An 18,466-nucleotide genomic window follows, 5' to 3' on the forward strand; every position below is an offset into this window, starting at 1 on the left:
TCTCTATCTTGTTAGAGATAGTGCACCCAGACTGCCACTGGGATGAGCACATGCAGTAACCTTCAAGGAAATGTATTCCCGTGTCATTGGCCGGATTCCTTGCTTCTGTTTGCAGACAGAATACAGAGGTACCCGTTCTCCGGCATCATGGGAACTCCCACCATCCCTTGCATCTGCGCCTCCACCCACCACCAACCAATTATGAGCGAAAACAAAAAGCGGGGGGTAGAAATGAGGCACTGCGCCCTCTGAGGAATGAGTCTCTTCATTTCAATATCAGAGCTGGAGGATGAGCAAGTTGGCACATTCAGACCAGGAGGCCAGCATTCAGTATTCTCCCTATTATGTAGTATTATCTCTGTCAACCAGATCACTAAATGTTGATTTAAACTCTTGATATGCTGCCTTCAGCTTTATGTTGAAAGTGTGACAGGGATGACATGATATTAATATAAGTGCATAAAGTACATTATGATTTAAAGGGGAAAACAATCATTAACATTTTAGAATATTTACCAACATCTTGTATTACTTAATTACTTTGCTTTTGGCATCAGCAACTGCTAAACAGAAGAGAGATTTATTATATTTTGACATCATTTAAATCAGAAAGGAATGCAGCAAAATTGGACTTGGAACGAAACCACTTTCATCCCTAAAGCATTTATGAATCAAATATTCATTTCTTGGCATTCATGTGATATTGCTATGACACAAAGCAATAAAACAAGTGGCGTATCAGGGGATTTGACAGACAACAATTACATCAAATTAACTTTAATTAAAAACTGATGAAAATATCATATGATGTACCTCTGGTTCATATGTGTAAATGTGTGTCTGTTGATTTGCCTTGAACAGATGTGAAAGCTATCTGACCTAAAGAAGAATTTTACACATTCAAATGCCACAAAGGCTCAATACTTTTTTGATTTTTCTTTTTCGAAAATGCCATTTCTATATTTTTCTGCAGTGCTGACCCAATGTTTTGTGAAACATTTACATCCGTGCATTTCATTGTGCAAACATCATGCTTGTCAATAAATTTGAATACATTTTATTCAGAAACTGTGGCGCTATGGAAATGACATGTGTGTCTGATTGTCATTGCTGTGAAACACCATCGCCCGCATCCCTCCCATTTCCCCTGTCCCATCCCTCACAGGCCAGACACTGTTCTATCTATTTGCACACTGTCAGTCTCAAAAGCAAGTGGCCCTCTCCTTCTCCTTCTGGGCAAGTCCCTCCTGAAAGGCGGCCATTCCTGCCTGCTGGGATACTGACAGTTAACCTTTCGCTCAGAGATTTCTGGGAGCTCTGCCAGATTTCCCCACCCTGAATAGCTTTTTAAGAAAAAGCTGCAAACTTAATAGATCACACATCCCGAGCTGTGTACTACCTCTGCTACATTAGCTTACCTACAGAGCCTGTTATAAACCTCTGCTGGAGTGAACCAAACTGATGACCTCTCCATGTGCAGTGTATTGTAGTTCTTTAAAACTTCTGAATACCCCATGCAAGGTATTCCATATGTTTGAGGTAATCACAGTTGGCATTATTGGCAAATAAGAAACTAAAAAGACTGTAACACACTATCCTGAAGCTCATACTTCCTCTTTCCTCCTGCACACAGCATCAGTACAATAGCATTAGTATGTCAATGGACACATGAATGAATATCCTGTCATATATAGCATACATCTTAAGACATCTCTGAACTTTTGATCCGCTCCAAGTCTTTATAGATCTATTGTTGAACCCAAAGACTTTGTGAACAATGGTGTTTGACACAGGGAATCTGGGGTACAGTACGGGTGTCTCTCATCCAATCTGGTAATTAAGTGGGGTGAGAGCCAGGAGGGGTGAGAGCCAGGAGGGGCTCAGCGGGGGCGATGCCTGGATGGTAGGGGTGCTTAAGTCACTGCAGGGTATGTAGGAGATCACAGAAAGCCAGAGACAGACACCCCACCAAGAGACCAGGCTGCCTTTTGACATGCCAGGAGTGCGGAGGTGTCACCATGCTTGTGTGCAGATTTAGGATTGTGTCACTAATTCATTGGGCTGAATGAAATGAGTTCCTCCACAATATAATATAATATAATAATATAATATAATATAATATAATATAATATAATATAATATAATATAATATAATATAATATAATATAATAATTAGTGCTGTCAATTGATTAAACAAATTAATCACATTTTCTGTAATTAATTAAAATAATTGCACCTAACATTAAGGTTTATTTTATTTTTTTTTTGTATTGTAATAATTCCACATTCAATCTCCAAATTAATGTAGAAACAACATAGTCCATGTATTTTAAATATTTCATGTAACAAGTATAGGGAATATACAGAAATTGAATAAAGTTATCAAACACTTCACAGTCTTCACTGCAAAAATTAAAAAATTAAACAAAGATTAATCCTTATTAAAACTACAAAAGTTATTCAGTCAAGAGCAGTGAGTGATTTTCTGTCTTTTGTTGTTTGATTAACATTAAAGCTGCAGTCCGCAACTTTTTTTGTGTTAAAAATGTACAAAAATTATATAATGAGAATATACAACATGAATCCATTTCCCAAACCGTGTTTTTGTCTTATCCTGAATCATTACTGGTACACTTATAATAAGTGTTTATATTCGGACTATTTCAGACCGGACTGGTAGGACCTGCCGCAGAGAATCACAGTAACTGCGTGACTCGCCATAGACATACAAGGAGAAAAGTAGCTCCGGCTAGAATGTTCCTCTGCAAGACGCGTGCAGTTCTGATTATTAACCGATAGAGGGCCAAAAATCGCGGACAGCAGCTTTAATGACAGACATCACAACAGCAGGTCTATTAGGCTGCTGTCACTTTAAGATCTAACGCAGGAAGTTGATGTCCTCACAAAGCTTTATGGCAAAGTCCCTTTCAAGGAAAGACTGTTCACTCAGCAGCCATATTTGCAACGCCTCCGGGCAGATATTTCGGGCATCCAATTTGAATGGGGGAATCCTGAAACCTCAAAAACTGCTCGCCGAACTCGAAATTAAATAACATATTTCAAATCAGCCACAAAATCTGACATGATAAATGGCATAAATGTTGTTACTTATGCTCAAATAGTCTAAGGTTTCTATGGGAAGCGGAGCTTACCAATCAGTGATTGGCTCTTTTACTTAGAAGACGAATCGTATTCCGCCATATTGCACGTTGCAGTTTCTCCCATTCATAAGTAATAGGACTGAACGTCTTTCTTTTTCTATAGTCTTTGTTTATGATCATTTAAGACTTTATTTAACTCATTTAATACAGGGCTTACAGGATACTGGACATTTTGGCGTACCTTTGTGTGGTTTTTGCCCGTTCAAGCTCTTTCTGTGCTCGTGAGTCGTGTCTCTCTCACAAAGATGGGTGATTCGCAGATGCGCGCCAGTAGAGTTTTAAGTTCTTTTTTGCGTCTTATCGCACTTGCGGTTTAATAGCACTTGAATAAATGATAGCATGATCATATAGGCTAATGTAATTCTAGCTAAAGGATGAAAAAAAAATGGATGCTGCATTAATTGCGTTAAATATTTTTAACTCTTGAAAGATTAATAGCACGCGTTAACGCATTAATTTTGACAGCTATAATATAATATAATATAATATAATATAATATAATATAATATAATATAATATAATATAAATTTTCTTATTCTTGTTATATATTGTTAGCTGGAAAGCTCTTCCAAAACACGATGAATCTGTACTAATGCTTGCAGAGTTGTTTTAACTTTTTCACAACACAGCTGTAAAAAAAAAAGCATGAGCCACAAACTAATTAATTAAAATAAATTACAGAGATTACTATCCATAGCAATTATGAGCCATTAGGTCAGTTTAGCAATGTTGTCTTGAAATTCTCAGTCTGCCCTAATGATGATTAAGAAACCACTAAATCCATTGTTCATTGGCCACTACAGACAATGTATAATTTATATTAAAAAATACATTAATCATACTGAGAGCCTCTTTCTCTTTCCTCTTTCTTTGTAAGTCACTCTGTAACTTATAGTGCATAATGTAAGTTGCCACAGTACAAAGAGCTAATATACAAATCTGATGGCATACTAGTACTCTTTTTTTATTAATCCTATTCCTGCACTCTCACACAAAACATTTAATCTGACTGGATATGAAAACATTGTCCCCTTGTATAAAATGAAAACGAATTTATCATACATAATAAGGAAAATTTACAGGGTTTTTAGGTTCAACAGTTTTTGAAAATTAAATTAAGGGCTTGTTCCCCAAAGAAATTGAGATCATATCATTAGGACTATTATACTTTAATAATATGACATTAATTGAAAACCAAAGAGTGACCTGCTGGAACACACTTTTTCTCGGCAGTGCCTCTTACAAAAATGCCCCTTGGGTTGATTTACAGTAGTACTTACATTGGGAGCTAATAAGTAGAGTTAAATGAAAAAGCGGGGCAACGTTTTTAATTAGGGCAGTCATCCCTAAGAACAACATACTTCAAGTTGATGAGTGAGATTATCATACCCAGAGTGCAAGGTATTATGCTGGTTTTGACCTACAAAACTGACTCAATGTAAGGTCAAGGTCGATAATCATCATGTCCTGCTGAGTGTCAAAATTAGAATGGTTTGGAAAAGCATCACACAGCAAAGGAAATCACTGTCACATCTGGAGCAAGTTGTCCTAATTCGATACACAATTACAATCAAAAGCTATTTAATCAATCTAAAACTATTTTAAACAGCATTTTGCTAATTATTATGCATGTAAGCTTTAATTAGTTCATATTAATTGAGAGGCTATGGAATAGCTGTACTTGTAAAGATTCATTGGCCACAATGAAGGATAGTTTAAAATGAACAATTAAAAGAAAAAAGTGAGAAATGCATGGTAAAAGGACCTAAGATATAGGTATACATTCCTTGACACAAATTTTAATCTAAACTGTTGACTTTTAAAATAAATAAATAAATAAATCAAACAAACACACAGTATACAAATACAACAGCCATTTCTACACTAAGATAATAAGAACAGCGGGCAACTTTTTGTCACTAAAACATTTGCAGAGGGCCATTACCCAAATCCTCAATTGAGAGGGTTCTTAAAGAGCTTAAGGGCCTTGAGTCTCATAAGAGAGCAGTCTAAAGAGCGCGTTCAGCTCCGCTGAGCCTTTAATAAGTAAGATACATCCCTGTCCCCATGTGCACCTCTTCTTAGCTCACATTTCAGTCATGACTTGCGCGGATGGCACTACTGAAAGTAGGGTGAAAAGGTTTCCTTTTCTTTGTACACTCATGAATTTTTGGTCAGTTCAGCTTTATTCCAAAATGGATAAAACAAAATAAATGTAGTTGCTCTACACACAACTGAGGTCACTGATCTCAAACGAGAAAGACAAATCGTGCGATTAGGGTATTGTTTACGTTTAAATTTTACTTGGATCAGAACGTTCTAGTTCGTATTGACACTGTAACTGAATGGAACTAATATAGCAGCATTTTATCAAAGTTTCACATTTTGACATCATCTAACAGGAGAAATTAATAGAAATTAGTCTTTATAATTTCACGAGGATTACAGGCAAAGAATTAGGCATTAATTGCCTATTAGTGCTCTCACAAGTTTCATTTTTTTCCGGACAGCAAAAACATCAACACGCACAAACTCGGATTCACAACACGGCGTAATTTGAGATTTGGGGTTTACAGATGAGAACATCGACACATATGGTCGTGAACCACCAATGAACATGGCTACATCCCTAAATGCATAATGTCATTTTACAACAAAGGAAAATGAAGCCGACGCACCGCTGATGCGTTTCCCTGCAGCTGGCAAATATCATGCTCAAGTCACTGAAGTTACGGTGTCTAATCACGCTAATTAGGCTGAAAAGCAAACTTTAAAATCTTTCCTTTTTTTAAGCTAAATGAAACTTTATATCAAAAGTTAAAATGTATAAACATTCAATAAAATGAATGAAAATTTGGAATAGCTATTGAAATATAACAAATAACTTACGGAAGAATGAGGAATTATGTGGATAAAGACTTTTGTTGAAGATTTTCATTTAACCTAGAGTTTTAAAAATAAAGATTACAACTAGAACCAAACCAAAAAGAAGAAGAAGTGGCTTTTAAAGTCTGATTCCATTTGAGAACATTTTTATATGGAATAAAAATAGTTCTGCGTGAAATTAAAAAATATATATTTAACAAACAAAAACATACATATACGTTCTGGTTCTTTTAAGAGCGCGGAATTCGATAAGTTGATCAGAAAAAGCAAGAACATTTTAAATCTCTGAAGAACCTGGAAAATCGAGAACTCAAAATAGCTCTTGGCTCGAACATGGCTTATTGAACACAAAGCGCAGGAAAAAACACTGAAAAACTTTACATGAAATGTAAAAAGTTTTGTTGATATAGTGAGACGATTTAACACTAAGAGAGAGAGAGAGAGAGGGGAAAGAAGACCGTTCCACATGTAGGACATTCTCTTATATATTCCCACCATAAAAACAAACATAAAAGAGTGTAGTTGTCACCTTTTGGATGAATAAATCAGTGATGTGGAACTTTTGCTACAATCCCTGTCATCAACATTGTTTTACAGGGTTATTTTACATCTGAGTGATAAGTTTAATTTCATTCGCAAGCTTAATATCCAATTTAAATGCATATGGTATTACAAGTGACACCGTTTTGCATACACTTTAAACATTAGGTGTAATGAGGTTTGGCGATCTCGGAAAATTTGATAAAAGTTTAAATAAAGATTAATCGTGAAGGAAATGAAAATGTATTTTCTTGTCATTTTGGCACGTTGGCGACAGGCAATCAAACGGCTTCATATCTTTGAGGAATTATTTAAAGGAAAGATCAGAAGTAATTATTAAACTCAGCCAGAAAACAATGTCCCAAATATTACAATTATTGCCGTGTTGTCGCGGTTTGTTTTGCCTGTTGCTGGTGTTTCAAGAATCCTTCCCAAGAGATGCCCAATGAGTTGTTGTTGTTGTTGTTGTTTTTTTTAATTAAAACTTGAAAATCAAACAGACTCAAAAAGACAAAACTGAAGACAATGCCAGCGTTGTCTTAACGCAAAATACAACTAAATAGCATATCATATTTAAATTGATTTCATCCTCTACAGCTCTATCTATACTTGTGGGTTTGTTGGTTTGTTCTCAACCTCAGCTCAGCCTTTTCTATTACTTGACTCGTAGCAGAAGGGTCTTTTACAGTACAGCAGACATGCTTTATCTGTCAAAGTTTAAAAATTTCAGACTAAAACGGCTGAATAGAGCTCTTCCAGCCATGCAGCAGAGTTTTACGGAGACATGTTAGACCACTGGGATTACTTTAATGGTGGTCTGTGATGTCACAGTGCAACATCCAATTAAAGGCTCGTCCCCAATGACATTCTGACAGCGCCAAACCTGGCATCCTATACACTCAGGTAAATTAGGTGAAATGTGGATAATTTATCATTGTTAGGCTATTTTATAGCATAAATGGGTCAATTGACGGTATAAAATAAACATATAGGCCTCTATATAGCCTACAACACATTATTTTGCTTCATAAGATTATGTGGGGTCTGTCAGCAACATTGCAAAGACGAGCAAGAGATTTATATTAATCATTATCAAAAAGCATTGAATAACTACCAAACTAGCATCAAAAGTTTAACAGATGAAATGCCAGAGTATATAGGGAGCATTCTGCCACGTCTTTTTAAATGGCATTATCAGTTAATTTTGCTAACAGCAGAAGTATATTATTATCAAACATTTAGTGAAGAGATGTATCCTACTGATAGAACTATGACATCATGAATAATGTAATCTATAGTTCAAGTACTGAACCCTGCATGACCTGTTTCTGTTCTCTAACAGTTTCTCTTGCTGTAATGAACGTAATGCATTCATATTTTGCCAGTTTAGTTTACAAATTAGAAAACATTTATTTTTCCTTTCTATATGGGTTGTAGGCTATAAAACTTTTCAACTTTTTTTTGTTCTAACCACCAAGTAAAAACATGAAAAATAGAATATAAAAACTTACGAACTTACTCAGTCGGTTTGTTCCGGTGGTCTCAGATGAAATCGAAATGTTTGTCAGAGGCTTCGTGTCATAGAATGACACTGGTGTGATGTTGTATGAATGACATGACCATGTCATTTCCTCCCCATTGAGACTCGCTGAGTCCTTTCACCGATATTATTAGCATCTGGGTCAGTCATTATTGTAGTCTATACAGAACAAAACGAACGAGGGGGTGAAGGAGACAGAGCATTTCCTCTCCTTGTGAGCTTTTCTGAATATTGATCTGAAATACATTAATATAGATGTTCGAGTTGTAGGAGTCTATAGCATAAGATGCATCACGCTTGGCAGTCATGAGCAGTGGCTTTTATGAGATCAAATGACTGTCAAGAAGAAAAGTGAAAATCCGAAAACGTCTGAAATAATAGAGCTTCATGTAAATGTCACATATTTTTATGACTTTAAACTTGGGTAATAGAGAACATAACAAAAACACAGATTTTCACTGGCTGGAACTTTCTATTTTATGTGCTCACAAAGCGTTACCGCTATTGTGCTGCAGTCGGTTATGCCTGACCTCAGATTCACAATGACAAACTTTTACAAAACAATAATGAGAAAGGATTTCGGGGCGCCCAGTTTTACTCTTACGATCTTTTCACTCTGTCCTTTCTCTCTGTCGTGCTCTTTATTTCTCCAAAATACATGCACACCAGAAAAAAAAAAAAAAAATCTAAAAGATTTTGAGTGGAAACAAAGAGCAATACTTGCACGGATAATGGTGAAGTGGGGAAAAACATTTCAGTTTCGAAAACTATACAATATTATTTTACGTTTCGTTATTTATTCGTTAGGATGTTTTAATAAACTAAAAGGAGTGCGCTAGTCTTTAAACTTTTAGGAATATTATATATATATACTCATATAAAACTCTCTCTCATATATATATATATATATATATATATATATATATATATATATATATATATATATATATATATACACATATACACACATACACACACCCTGTGTAATATTCCATACAAAGCACTGCCATTGGAAATAAATTGTATTTATTTTTTTGTAAACGTATTTTATTGCAGACCTGCTTTTGAGAAATGTTTACAATTTATTGATGCTGTTCATTAAACGAACCCATGCTAAAGAAGTTAGAAAAAAAAAGTTAATTTTGAAATTAAAATATTTTATTTTTTCTTCAGCCTAATTTTCTTGACGTGCATCTAATGTCATAAACCCCTATATGAAATTCTTTCTCTAAAAGAATTAATGTAAATCATTCTCAGCTTGTTTTAACTGACCTCTTAAACTGGTTTGATGAACAATTAGCAAAAAATGGAGTGTCTTTCAATTTCATCTGTGTTTGGCGGCTCAGGTAGTCCATACATGGGGAAAAAAGTGTGTTGCATCAAACTGCATACTGAAGAGATTTTAGTTCATTTTCATGTCTATATTGCAAATGGTCCTATAGTTTCGGCTAACCTGAAATTGTGATTCTATAAAATCTCAAAATCTTTGCACTGTAAACAAGAATTGTTGGTTTAACTTGAAGTTACCTGGTTGCCTTAAAATTTTGAGTTCACTGAAATTAAAAATTTGAGTAAATACAATGAAAGCGATTGGTTTAATCAACAGAAACTCAAAATATTATGTTCTCTGAACCACATTAATTATTGAAGCTGATTTGATTTGAAAAGAAAAAATGTTGTGTTACCAAATCATGAAAATAAATGCTTACAGTGTGGATCTTTAAGGCACGCAGATGTTCAGTTCTTTAGGCCACTTGAGGATGAGGAATAAATGTGTTATATATCATATGATAGATTATTAGATAGAAATTAGTTTGGCATGGTGACAATATGATGTTTTTGTTTAGGCTATTTATTAGCCTAAACCAAAACCTCATTTGAGAACTGTGCGCAAAGAGACCGTTTTCGACATTAGTGATGTAGAGTGAGATTTGGAGAGCTGAATGAAAAGCATCCGATGTACACCTGTTGCACAGACAAGTCGCTTATATCTGAGGAACCCTAACAGCTGTCCCCTTCCACGTCATCCCGCGAGGCTTAAAACATCTGAAGTTGGCCAGCTAACTGAGAATCGACTGTGGCTTCCATTTGGGATTTGTTATTTAAAGTAAGTTACCTAAAGTGTTTTGTAAGTTATTTGTTTACCACAACGAAGATAGTCGCTTATGAATGCAAACTTATCCCAAGGGCCCGGAACAAGTGAAACAAACTATTAGTTCATTCATTTGTTTGTTTTGACTGATTTATATCTGATAGGGCAGCTAACGAAACCACTTATAACGTCATATGGAACATCCTTCCATAATGGATGTGATATTAATTTATCATCCACATTCTAGGAAACGTCAATGATTCGGTAATATATCAAAACACAAAATTATTCACATGAAAATAATCAATCAATAGTTTGTAACTAGGTTAATTTGTTGAACCACTTTTGTTTTGAAATGACCGTCTTTACCCACCAAGTTACTGCATGGTTTTAATATGATTAAAACCAGCAGAAATGCCGGAACACAATAAAATTATATGAATATATGTATCAGAACTCCACAGTATGAAACAGGAAATGATCAGTAACCTTTATCTTCATCCTCTGAGTCCCTCAAGGTTTTTCCCCCTATTTCTTCAGTTTGTTTTCAAAAGGGCAACAGGAAGCTGGGGGATCCCGTGTGACCCCAGCATTGTTCTAGGCCCGATATCACATCCATTGACTGGGTCACATCTGTGCTGATCTGAGCTCTATGATCTGTGAGCTGGCAAAAGCCCTTGCACGCATTCACAAATCCCTCTTTGCTTCTGCGCGCGACCTTTTGTAATGGGGAAAACAGAAACTAGACTTGCATAAATGTTTCGGAAACCCACAAACGGACCGCATTCTAAATATAACGCTTTTCAAAGCTAAAATTAAACCAAAGCTTACTATCTATTTTACTTGCTATTCTACCTAGAAAGTATATGCTACTAGAACATATTTGTTCGACTTTGAATAGGTCAAAAGCCATTATTAATTTAGATTAGCCTACACTAAAGACACATTTATAGGTATATGATAAACATAGGCCTATACGTTCATGTTAAAGTCACGAGGAATCAAACCTTATCCTGAACTGGAGGTTGCATTTAATAGTCTACGCACAAGCTTTTGTTTTCTGTTTTATTAGGCTAAATGGTTTATTTTTACCGGGCTATATACCACGAAGACAACGTGATTCAAGAGTGTTAATCCTCAAGGATTTCTATAGGATAAAAAGGTGCATCAAATTACTCTGAGTCGCAATATGACAGCTTTTAAAAGTTTTGTGTTTCTGTAACAATCTTTGTTATGACTGGCCCGGGAAAGTGACAAATGTCACATGTCACATCTTAGGCTTATCATTTTACTTTAAAAAATGTCTTAAAACCTCCTAATTTATTCTTAATTTATCATCTTTTCCCTGTCTTTACAAAAACAAACAGTTTTTAAATGTTATAGGCCTAATCATCCTATTAAACTCGTATATTGTCAGTAAATTAAAAAACGTGGAAAACGACATTTTAATGCACATACAACCTAACGTAAAACACAGTAAGGTAACATGAAAGAAACCGAGATCATAAACTGTTCACCCTTATTGTTTTTCATAGGGTTTTACATTACCGACTTTATATGCATGTCAAAATTTGAAAATATTTTGAAACAAGATTGGAGGGGGTATTGCACTACTTGGAGAAGAAATTTGTCATTTATAATTATTGTTATAATGACAATTATTGTCATTTATAACAAGCCTGCACATAACATACATGATGTTATATCAAACCTGAACAAAAACAAAAAAAATAAAATATTTTATTCCAAACCCTTATAGGTAGATAGCCTATAGTCTGTGTGTACAGAAACAATGGCGGGATGGCCTAATTTAAACAAATCATAGGCTACTCAATACACTTAGCCTATACAGCAAATACATGTTTTTGCAAGCGCCCTTAACAGGTCTCTGCATAACTTAAAATAGGTTTAAAAAGTTGAATAAGATTAATCAAATAGCCTACTTGACATTACGCTAACTGAAGATCCTGTTATAGACTATATAGAATGGGCAAAGCAAAACTAGCGCAATATCAAGTTATTCATTCACCCCAGCTACACAGAAATGAAAGGCTATTGGCTCTTTAAGTGCTATGCATCAACTATAGGCCTATATACAAAGTCACTTTTATTCTAACCCCTGCTCTTTTGTGGCCAATGATGACCTCACAGATAATGCTCACCGTGATACACCTAACACTCAGACGTCACACCAACAAGTTCTGCTGATGCACAAACGATTCTAAACAATAAGTGTTCTGTCAGTATTCCATTCAAAGACAAAGCTATGTTTTCATAAATTTATCTGTTATGAACCTACAAGAATGATTAATTGTGACTTGTAATCTGTCTATCTACATTAAACAGTTCAGACCTAGATTTGACATAACTTACTGTCATTAAATGAGGGTCCGAGGGTCCCTCAGTAAAGTCGAAAAAGAAAAGCTTACTAGTCCACAATTTTCCAGGGACGAAAGGAAAAAGTGAGCACGACAGTAAGTTACGTTAGCTCTGCTAATAGCCTACTCTCTAAATACCACAATATGGGCCATGCGTCCCCTTTTAGTAAGCCCATTTGATTTTCAACAAGGCCGACAAAACCGGTACTGGAACTTCCCAATAAGCTCACTTCTAATGTGGTCGTTTGTTTCATTTTGACGCTCCAGGACGCCACGTACGCTCCAAAGATCACTGTTGGTTTGCTTCGCTGGTTTCTTTTAAAGCACCACAGCTACGTCATTTACTCCTATTTAAACCTACTGGAGTGAATTGCTTTTCGTCGTTATATTCCACGAAACAGAAGAAATGAAGCGATTGGTTTAACGAAATATTTTGGATACGAATACCCTATTCATAAGAACATTTACACACGACCTTAAGCCAGACCAGGACATCGCTAACATTTCAAATAATGGCGGTTTGTTTAAGGCTATAGCCTATTGATAACGAGAAACGTAAAGCATAATGTAAATCATTAAATCTGGCAAAATAAATAGACGGTAAATAAAAATAGTTGTTTTGAGTGTTACTGCATCTGTGTTACCGTGCATAATTAGTTTTTCATTATCGTACGAGGGCCTAAAAACACTGTTATAAGCCTACTTATATAGACATGGGCTACTGACTTTACCGTAATAGCATAGCAATTCATACTGTAGAATAAGGTGTCTACGAAATTATGAAATTGGACCGATTGTGACCTACTACCGAATTGCGAGTAAAACACACCCCTCCCCCAGTGCGATTTATGAACGATAGTTTCACTAGACTGCTAAAAAGATAGCGATTCCACACACAGACAAATAAACAAATGTGTGTGTCAAATAATTCGTTGTTCACGAGTTGGTGATTTGAAAACGCAAAATATTGGAATGCTGACTTCTGAGCAATAGAGTGGCTACTATCGCTTTAAGTATTGAGAATAAGGCGAGGTTGGATGCTGTCATTTACTCCAGAGTCAGTGGGTCATGTGATAAAATTTCGCTCCATTTATTGGCCAAAGGCACGTGTCTAGGATACCGGACTGCGACGTCACCCGGGGGACTCGTATTAAAAATAAGAACAAAAATCCGTAGTGAAAGTATTCTAGAGCCAGTTTGCGTTTCCTTGTTTACTAGAGCAGGTCTACTGCTTTGATACTGCATAGATTAAATTTGCTTGTATGTTTTACTAAGTAGATGTAAAGACAAATGCAAGGGGCACACTGTGGAATTAATTTTTAAAACTATGTTTTTTCTTTCTACGCACACAAGGCGGTTTCGTCGTATTTAACCGACAAAAGAATCAGAAAAAAGGATTTGTCCTTTTTTCCTGTTTGTTTCTCTTTGCAGTGAGACTAAAAAATAAGGAAAATATAGGCTACAACAAAAACTGGAACACAAACATACGTGTGTGTGCGCGCGCGAGAGAGAAAGGGGTTAAAAAGAACATTTGGAGAGTTTCACTATGGAAGAAAATGATCATAGCAACAGAGATGTGGAGCGTCAGGATTCAGGCGATGAGTCCAATAGGGCTATTCTACCCCTGTTGCAGGCTCCTGGAAACCTACTCCCTCACAGAATCACCAACTTTTACATCGACAACATTTTGAGACCAGACTTTGGGCGCAGGAAAGAAGGGACCAGACGCGACGAAATTAATATAGTTGAAAGAGAGAACCGCTGTCCATCGGCTCCCGGATCGGGACAGGTAGGAGCTCCAGTGTCAGGGGAAGGAACCTCGAGTCCTCACCCAGTAAGCGCGTCTAAAAAAACTGATATTACTGCAGACGCTCCACTGAAAGCCCGAGCAGAGACTGGAGATCAGTGTTTAAGCTCAGATTCGGATTGCTCGCAAAGTAACGCTGCGCAGACGAACCAACAAATGCTTTGGCCTGCTTGGGTATATTGCACAAGATATTCAGACAGACCTTCATCAGGTAAGAATTTATTTATTTTTTGTTCACAGTTAGCTTATATTTATTTACTCTGTGTACTCAAAAAAATGCGCACGTGTGTTGGCTTGAAAGTGAACAAATAATAATAATAAAAATGTTTTATTTGTAAACTATTACAGAAATTGTCGATGAAAATAGGGCACGAAAACGAAGAGCAAATGTTCTTTATGTAGCCTATCTGAAACGGCCCGCCAATAGTCATGGAGTTTTCTTTTGTGGAGTCTCTAAAATTAACAGGAATAACTACAATTTTATCATGATTTGAAATCTAATATTTACAAACATTTTAAAATAGGCTAGATATAAAAAATAGGCTGTTTGCTGTAGTAGGCTATATGTTTACAATTATTTTACGTTATTACTAATATTAGTATCCTATTATTTTCACCATAATTGGCCTACCATCAGAATTATAATGATTATTAGGCTATTTATTATTTTACATGCGTAGTATTATGTAATCAGTTGAAAACCTTAAAAAACAACAATTAGTTTCATGGTTCAACATAGCTTTTCGTTTATGTTCGACTTCACATTTCTGAAGTTGTTAAATAAAAGGGACAAATAATAAAAAAAATACAGCTTTAGGATTGGTATAGCTATGGTTCATTATTATTTATTTTAAAGAAACGGGTAGTTTTGCGCCATTGTTACTTCGATGTCTTTGTTGATATTTAATTAGCATATTTTTGACAATGGAGTTGGACGCACCACGGAAGCTAAATGCTAAACCAGATGTCTTCAAAAATAGCTTCTGAAATAAAATTATTATTACCGCACTAACCGGTATAAGACAAAACCAAATTTTGTACGATTTTATACTATATTAAATTGTTAAAAAATCGAATTATCAACCAATTTCAAATGAAGTTCAAATGGCGCACAACACGGCCTTCCGAAAAAGTGGCTATGCAAGTTTTTGTCACGTTGAAACTTCTCTGATTAATATGTTCTAGAATAATTTGGCAAATAATCGTAACCCCATTTCTAATATAAAGTCCGTGAAAACAATTTCACCAAAGTTTGTACAAAATGAAACTACACATACTTAGGCTACTGATGAATATTAGTCAGGTCACACTAACTTAAAAGGTGTAGTCGATAACCCCCTTGTCATGTTGCGAGTAGGCTACGTTTAATTCGTAGGCTACTTAAATTGATTTTTCGATTACGACATGAAAAGATTAATATTATATCATAAAAGTCGCTAACCAGAAACCAGCTTAAGCTAAATAAAAGGTGCAAAAAATAGGGTGCGAGCGAGGGCTCATCTCATAGGCTGCAGATCAATCTATTGTCAGCATTCATGCCACGCGGAACCTTTGGGTGTATTGGAGTAGTAGCCTATCTAAGAATGAACTAAAAATAGAATATGGAGTGGGAAAGCTACTTCCATTAAACGACAGGTGCTACTCTTAGAGCAAGTTTATAAAAAACGTTCTCTTATAAATGTAGTTCCTATGGTAACAGAGAGAGGGAAAAGCCTCTTTCACCCCTCCCTTTCTGGCAGTCACCCCACCCCCACCCCCACCCACACCACTACACCATGCTTCCATAGTAAAAACTAGAGCAGACTCCTTGAAACATTCGATGTGAAAGAATATGCTATATTTGCTCCAATTAGGCTAGAGTAACTTTAAAGTAACAACACTTTATTACTAGACAATATTGTTGTATTGTTATTAATACTAGGCTATTTGGCAAATACTATTGATAATAGCTACTAATGCAACTTTAATAGCCTATGTGCATTTTACCGCACGAGCAAAACGTAGGCCTAATCTCTTTCATTATATTCTGAAATGCAGGACCAAGATCCCGCAAACCAAAGAAGAAAAATCCAACCAAGGAAGACAAGCGTCCAAGAACAGCCTTCACAGCGGAGCAACTCCAGAGACTCAAGAATGAATTCCAGAATAACCGTTACCTGACGGAGCAAAGAAGGCAAGCTTTGGCCCAAGAACTCGGCCTCAACGAGTCTCAAATCAAAATCTGGTTTCAGAACAAAAGAGCGAAGATTAAAAAAGCTTCGGGGAGCAAAAACACACTTGCATTACACCTGATGGCACAGGGACTATACAATCACGCCACAACAACAAAGGACGACAAATCAGACAGTGATTAACGTGAAGGACAGGACATCAAAAATGCAATAATTCTAAACAAGGGCCAGTGTACAAAATACCAGCATTAAACGGATGAAAACTATATGTATGAGATATGTTTCTGCAATATTATATGTATATATACTTTATGTGTACGGTGGTGTACCTTTTCAATTAATATCACTGCTGTACACTGACTGAAACTTCAGATATAGTGCGCGAGGAAAAGGACGCTTCTTTATTTAAAAAGAGGGAGCGATTTGATTGACACTTGACGTTGAGCCACATGTGAACGTGTTTAATCCATGCTGAAGTCCAAAGATTTTTCCTGCTGCATTCAGGCAACTGTGATTTAAAATAAATGTTTTATCTGATCTAGATGGATGTTTGTTTCCATGCATAATTTTATTATTCCTACTGGATAAATGTTTTACTTTATTGACTTGAGTTGTAGAGACATGGTATTTAAAAAAAGAAGACAACATCGCATATCATCATATCATGTTTAAAATAATTCAGTATATTGTATTTAAAAGATCTATGGTCTAAAATCAAATGTCCTCACATTTTCAGGAAATAGATCAGACATCTGAATGCATATGAGTCAGCAAACCTTAAAACTTCTATTCCAAGTACTTGACTTAATTTGCTGTCTGTTAATTTAGCTGGGAATGTACAATAAAAGTTTCCTCATATTCTTTTTCCAAATGGATATCCGGCAAGTTTTTACAAAAGCATTTCGTTTGATGGTGGAGCAAAAAAAAAAAAACATTTTTTTTTTATTTATTTTAAGTTTCGCATGAAATCATAATCATTACTTGGCTAGAAAAAAAAGAAAGAAAATGTCATAGACTCCCAAGTAAAATGGTTATTAGTTAAATATTACCATTTAAAATGTTGACAGCAGTGTATGCTATTTTAAGAACGTCTGGTCGAGTTTTTTTTTTTTCTTTTTTCTTCCATTTTCGTTCCTTTTACTTAAAGAAAAACTCAATTTACATATTGTGAAAACGAAGGAGCATCACTAGCATTGTCTGCCTCCAAAATACTTTCTAACATAGTTTTGTAAATTAAACAAACTTAGATTTAGAAAAAAGTTATAAGATATGCCCACAATAGTTGTAACACAATAAGTAAAAAAAAAAAAAAAAAAAAAAAAAAAATAATCTGAAAGTAGCCTATAAAGATCTGAACTTTAGCAAGACGAAACATTTAAAGTCATATCTAAAGATAAATAATCAGCATGAAAAGTAAACAGACCATTTAATTTCTCTTTTCCTCCCATTTTTATTTCATTTCAGTTTCAATATTTAGTGTGGTATTAAACAGAGTTAGATCAGCCTTTATTTGTGTAACAGTTTCAAAAAAAGAACTGGACCGCACTAAGATTTATTGCAGCCTACCACTTTGAGAAGCTTATAAATAATGTTTTCAAATGGACAGAAATATCTGAAGCGAGGTCAAGTAGCACATTGCCTTAATGACCAAAAAGCAAACTTTACTTTAAAATGGTGATTGTGCTTTTAACTAAATTAAATTCAGCTGCTAAAAGTGGGCGGGGCATAAAGAGCACGAGGTTCTTTACCTATCTAAAAATGTCTATAAAGTAGACAAACTAAGATGCAACAATGATTATGCAGCCAAATAATAATAAATAAAATTCACTTTGGCACAACTTCACTGTGTACACTATGATGCTATCGGTACAACATTTGAGAAATCAACTAT

General features: G+C 35.4%; 1 protein-coding gene across 1 annotated transcript; it reads left to right on the plus strand.

Annotated features, from left to right (window-relative positions):
- Positions 1-13,719: 13,719 nt before the first annotated feature.
- On the plus strand, positions 13,720-17,832 carry en2b (engrailed homeobox 2b). The gene is made up of 2 exons (XM_048164971.1): positions 13,720-14,615; positions 16,442-17,832. The coding sequence occupies exons 1-2, from the start codon at positions 14,144-14,146 to the stop codon at positions 16,756-16,758; spliced, it is 789 nt and encodes a 262-aa protein (XP_048020928.1). The 5' UTR covers positions 13,720-14,143; the 3' UTR covers positions 16,759-17,832.
- Positions 17,833-18,466: the final 634 nt, after the last annotated feature.

The sequence above is a fragment of the Megalobrama amblycephala genome, linkage group LG17 (genome assembly GCF_018812025.1).
Source record: "Megalobrama amblycephala isolate DHTTF-2021 linkage group LG17, ASM1881202v1, whole genome shotgun sequence".
In the NCBI taxonomy this organism is placed as follows: domain Eukaryota; kingdom Metazoa; phylum Chordata; class Actinopteri; order Cypriniformes; family Xenocyprididae; genus Megalobrama; species Megalobrama amblycephala.

Coding starts and splice junctions, on each gene's coding strand:
- en2b (XM_048164971.1), top strand. CDS start 14,144: ATGGAAGAAAATGATCATAGCAACAGAGATGTGGAGCGTCAGGATTCA. Junction 14,616..16,441: donor TTCAGACAGACCTTCATCAG/GTAAGAATTTAT, acceptor TCTGAAATGCAG/GACCAAGATCCCGCAAACCA.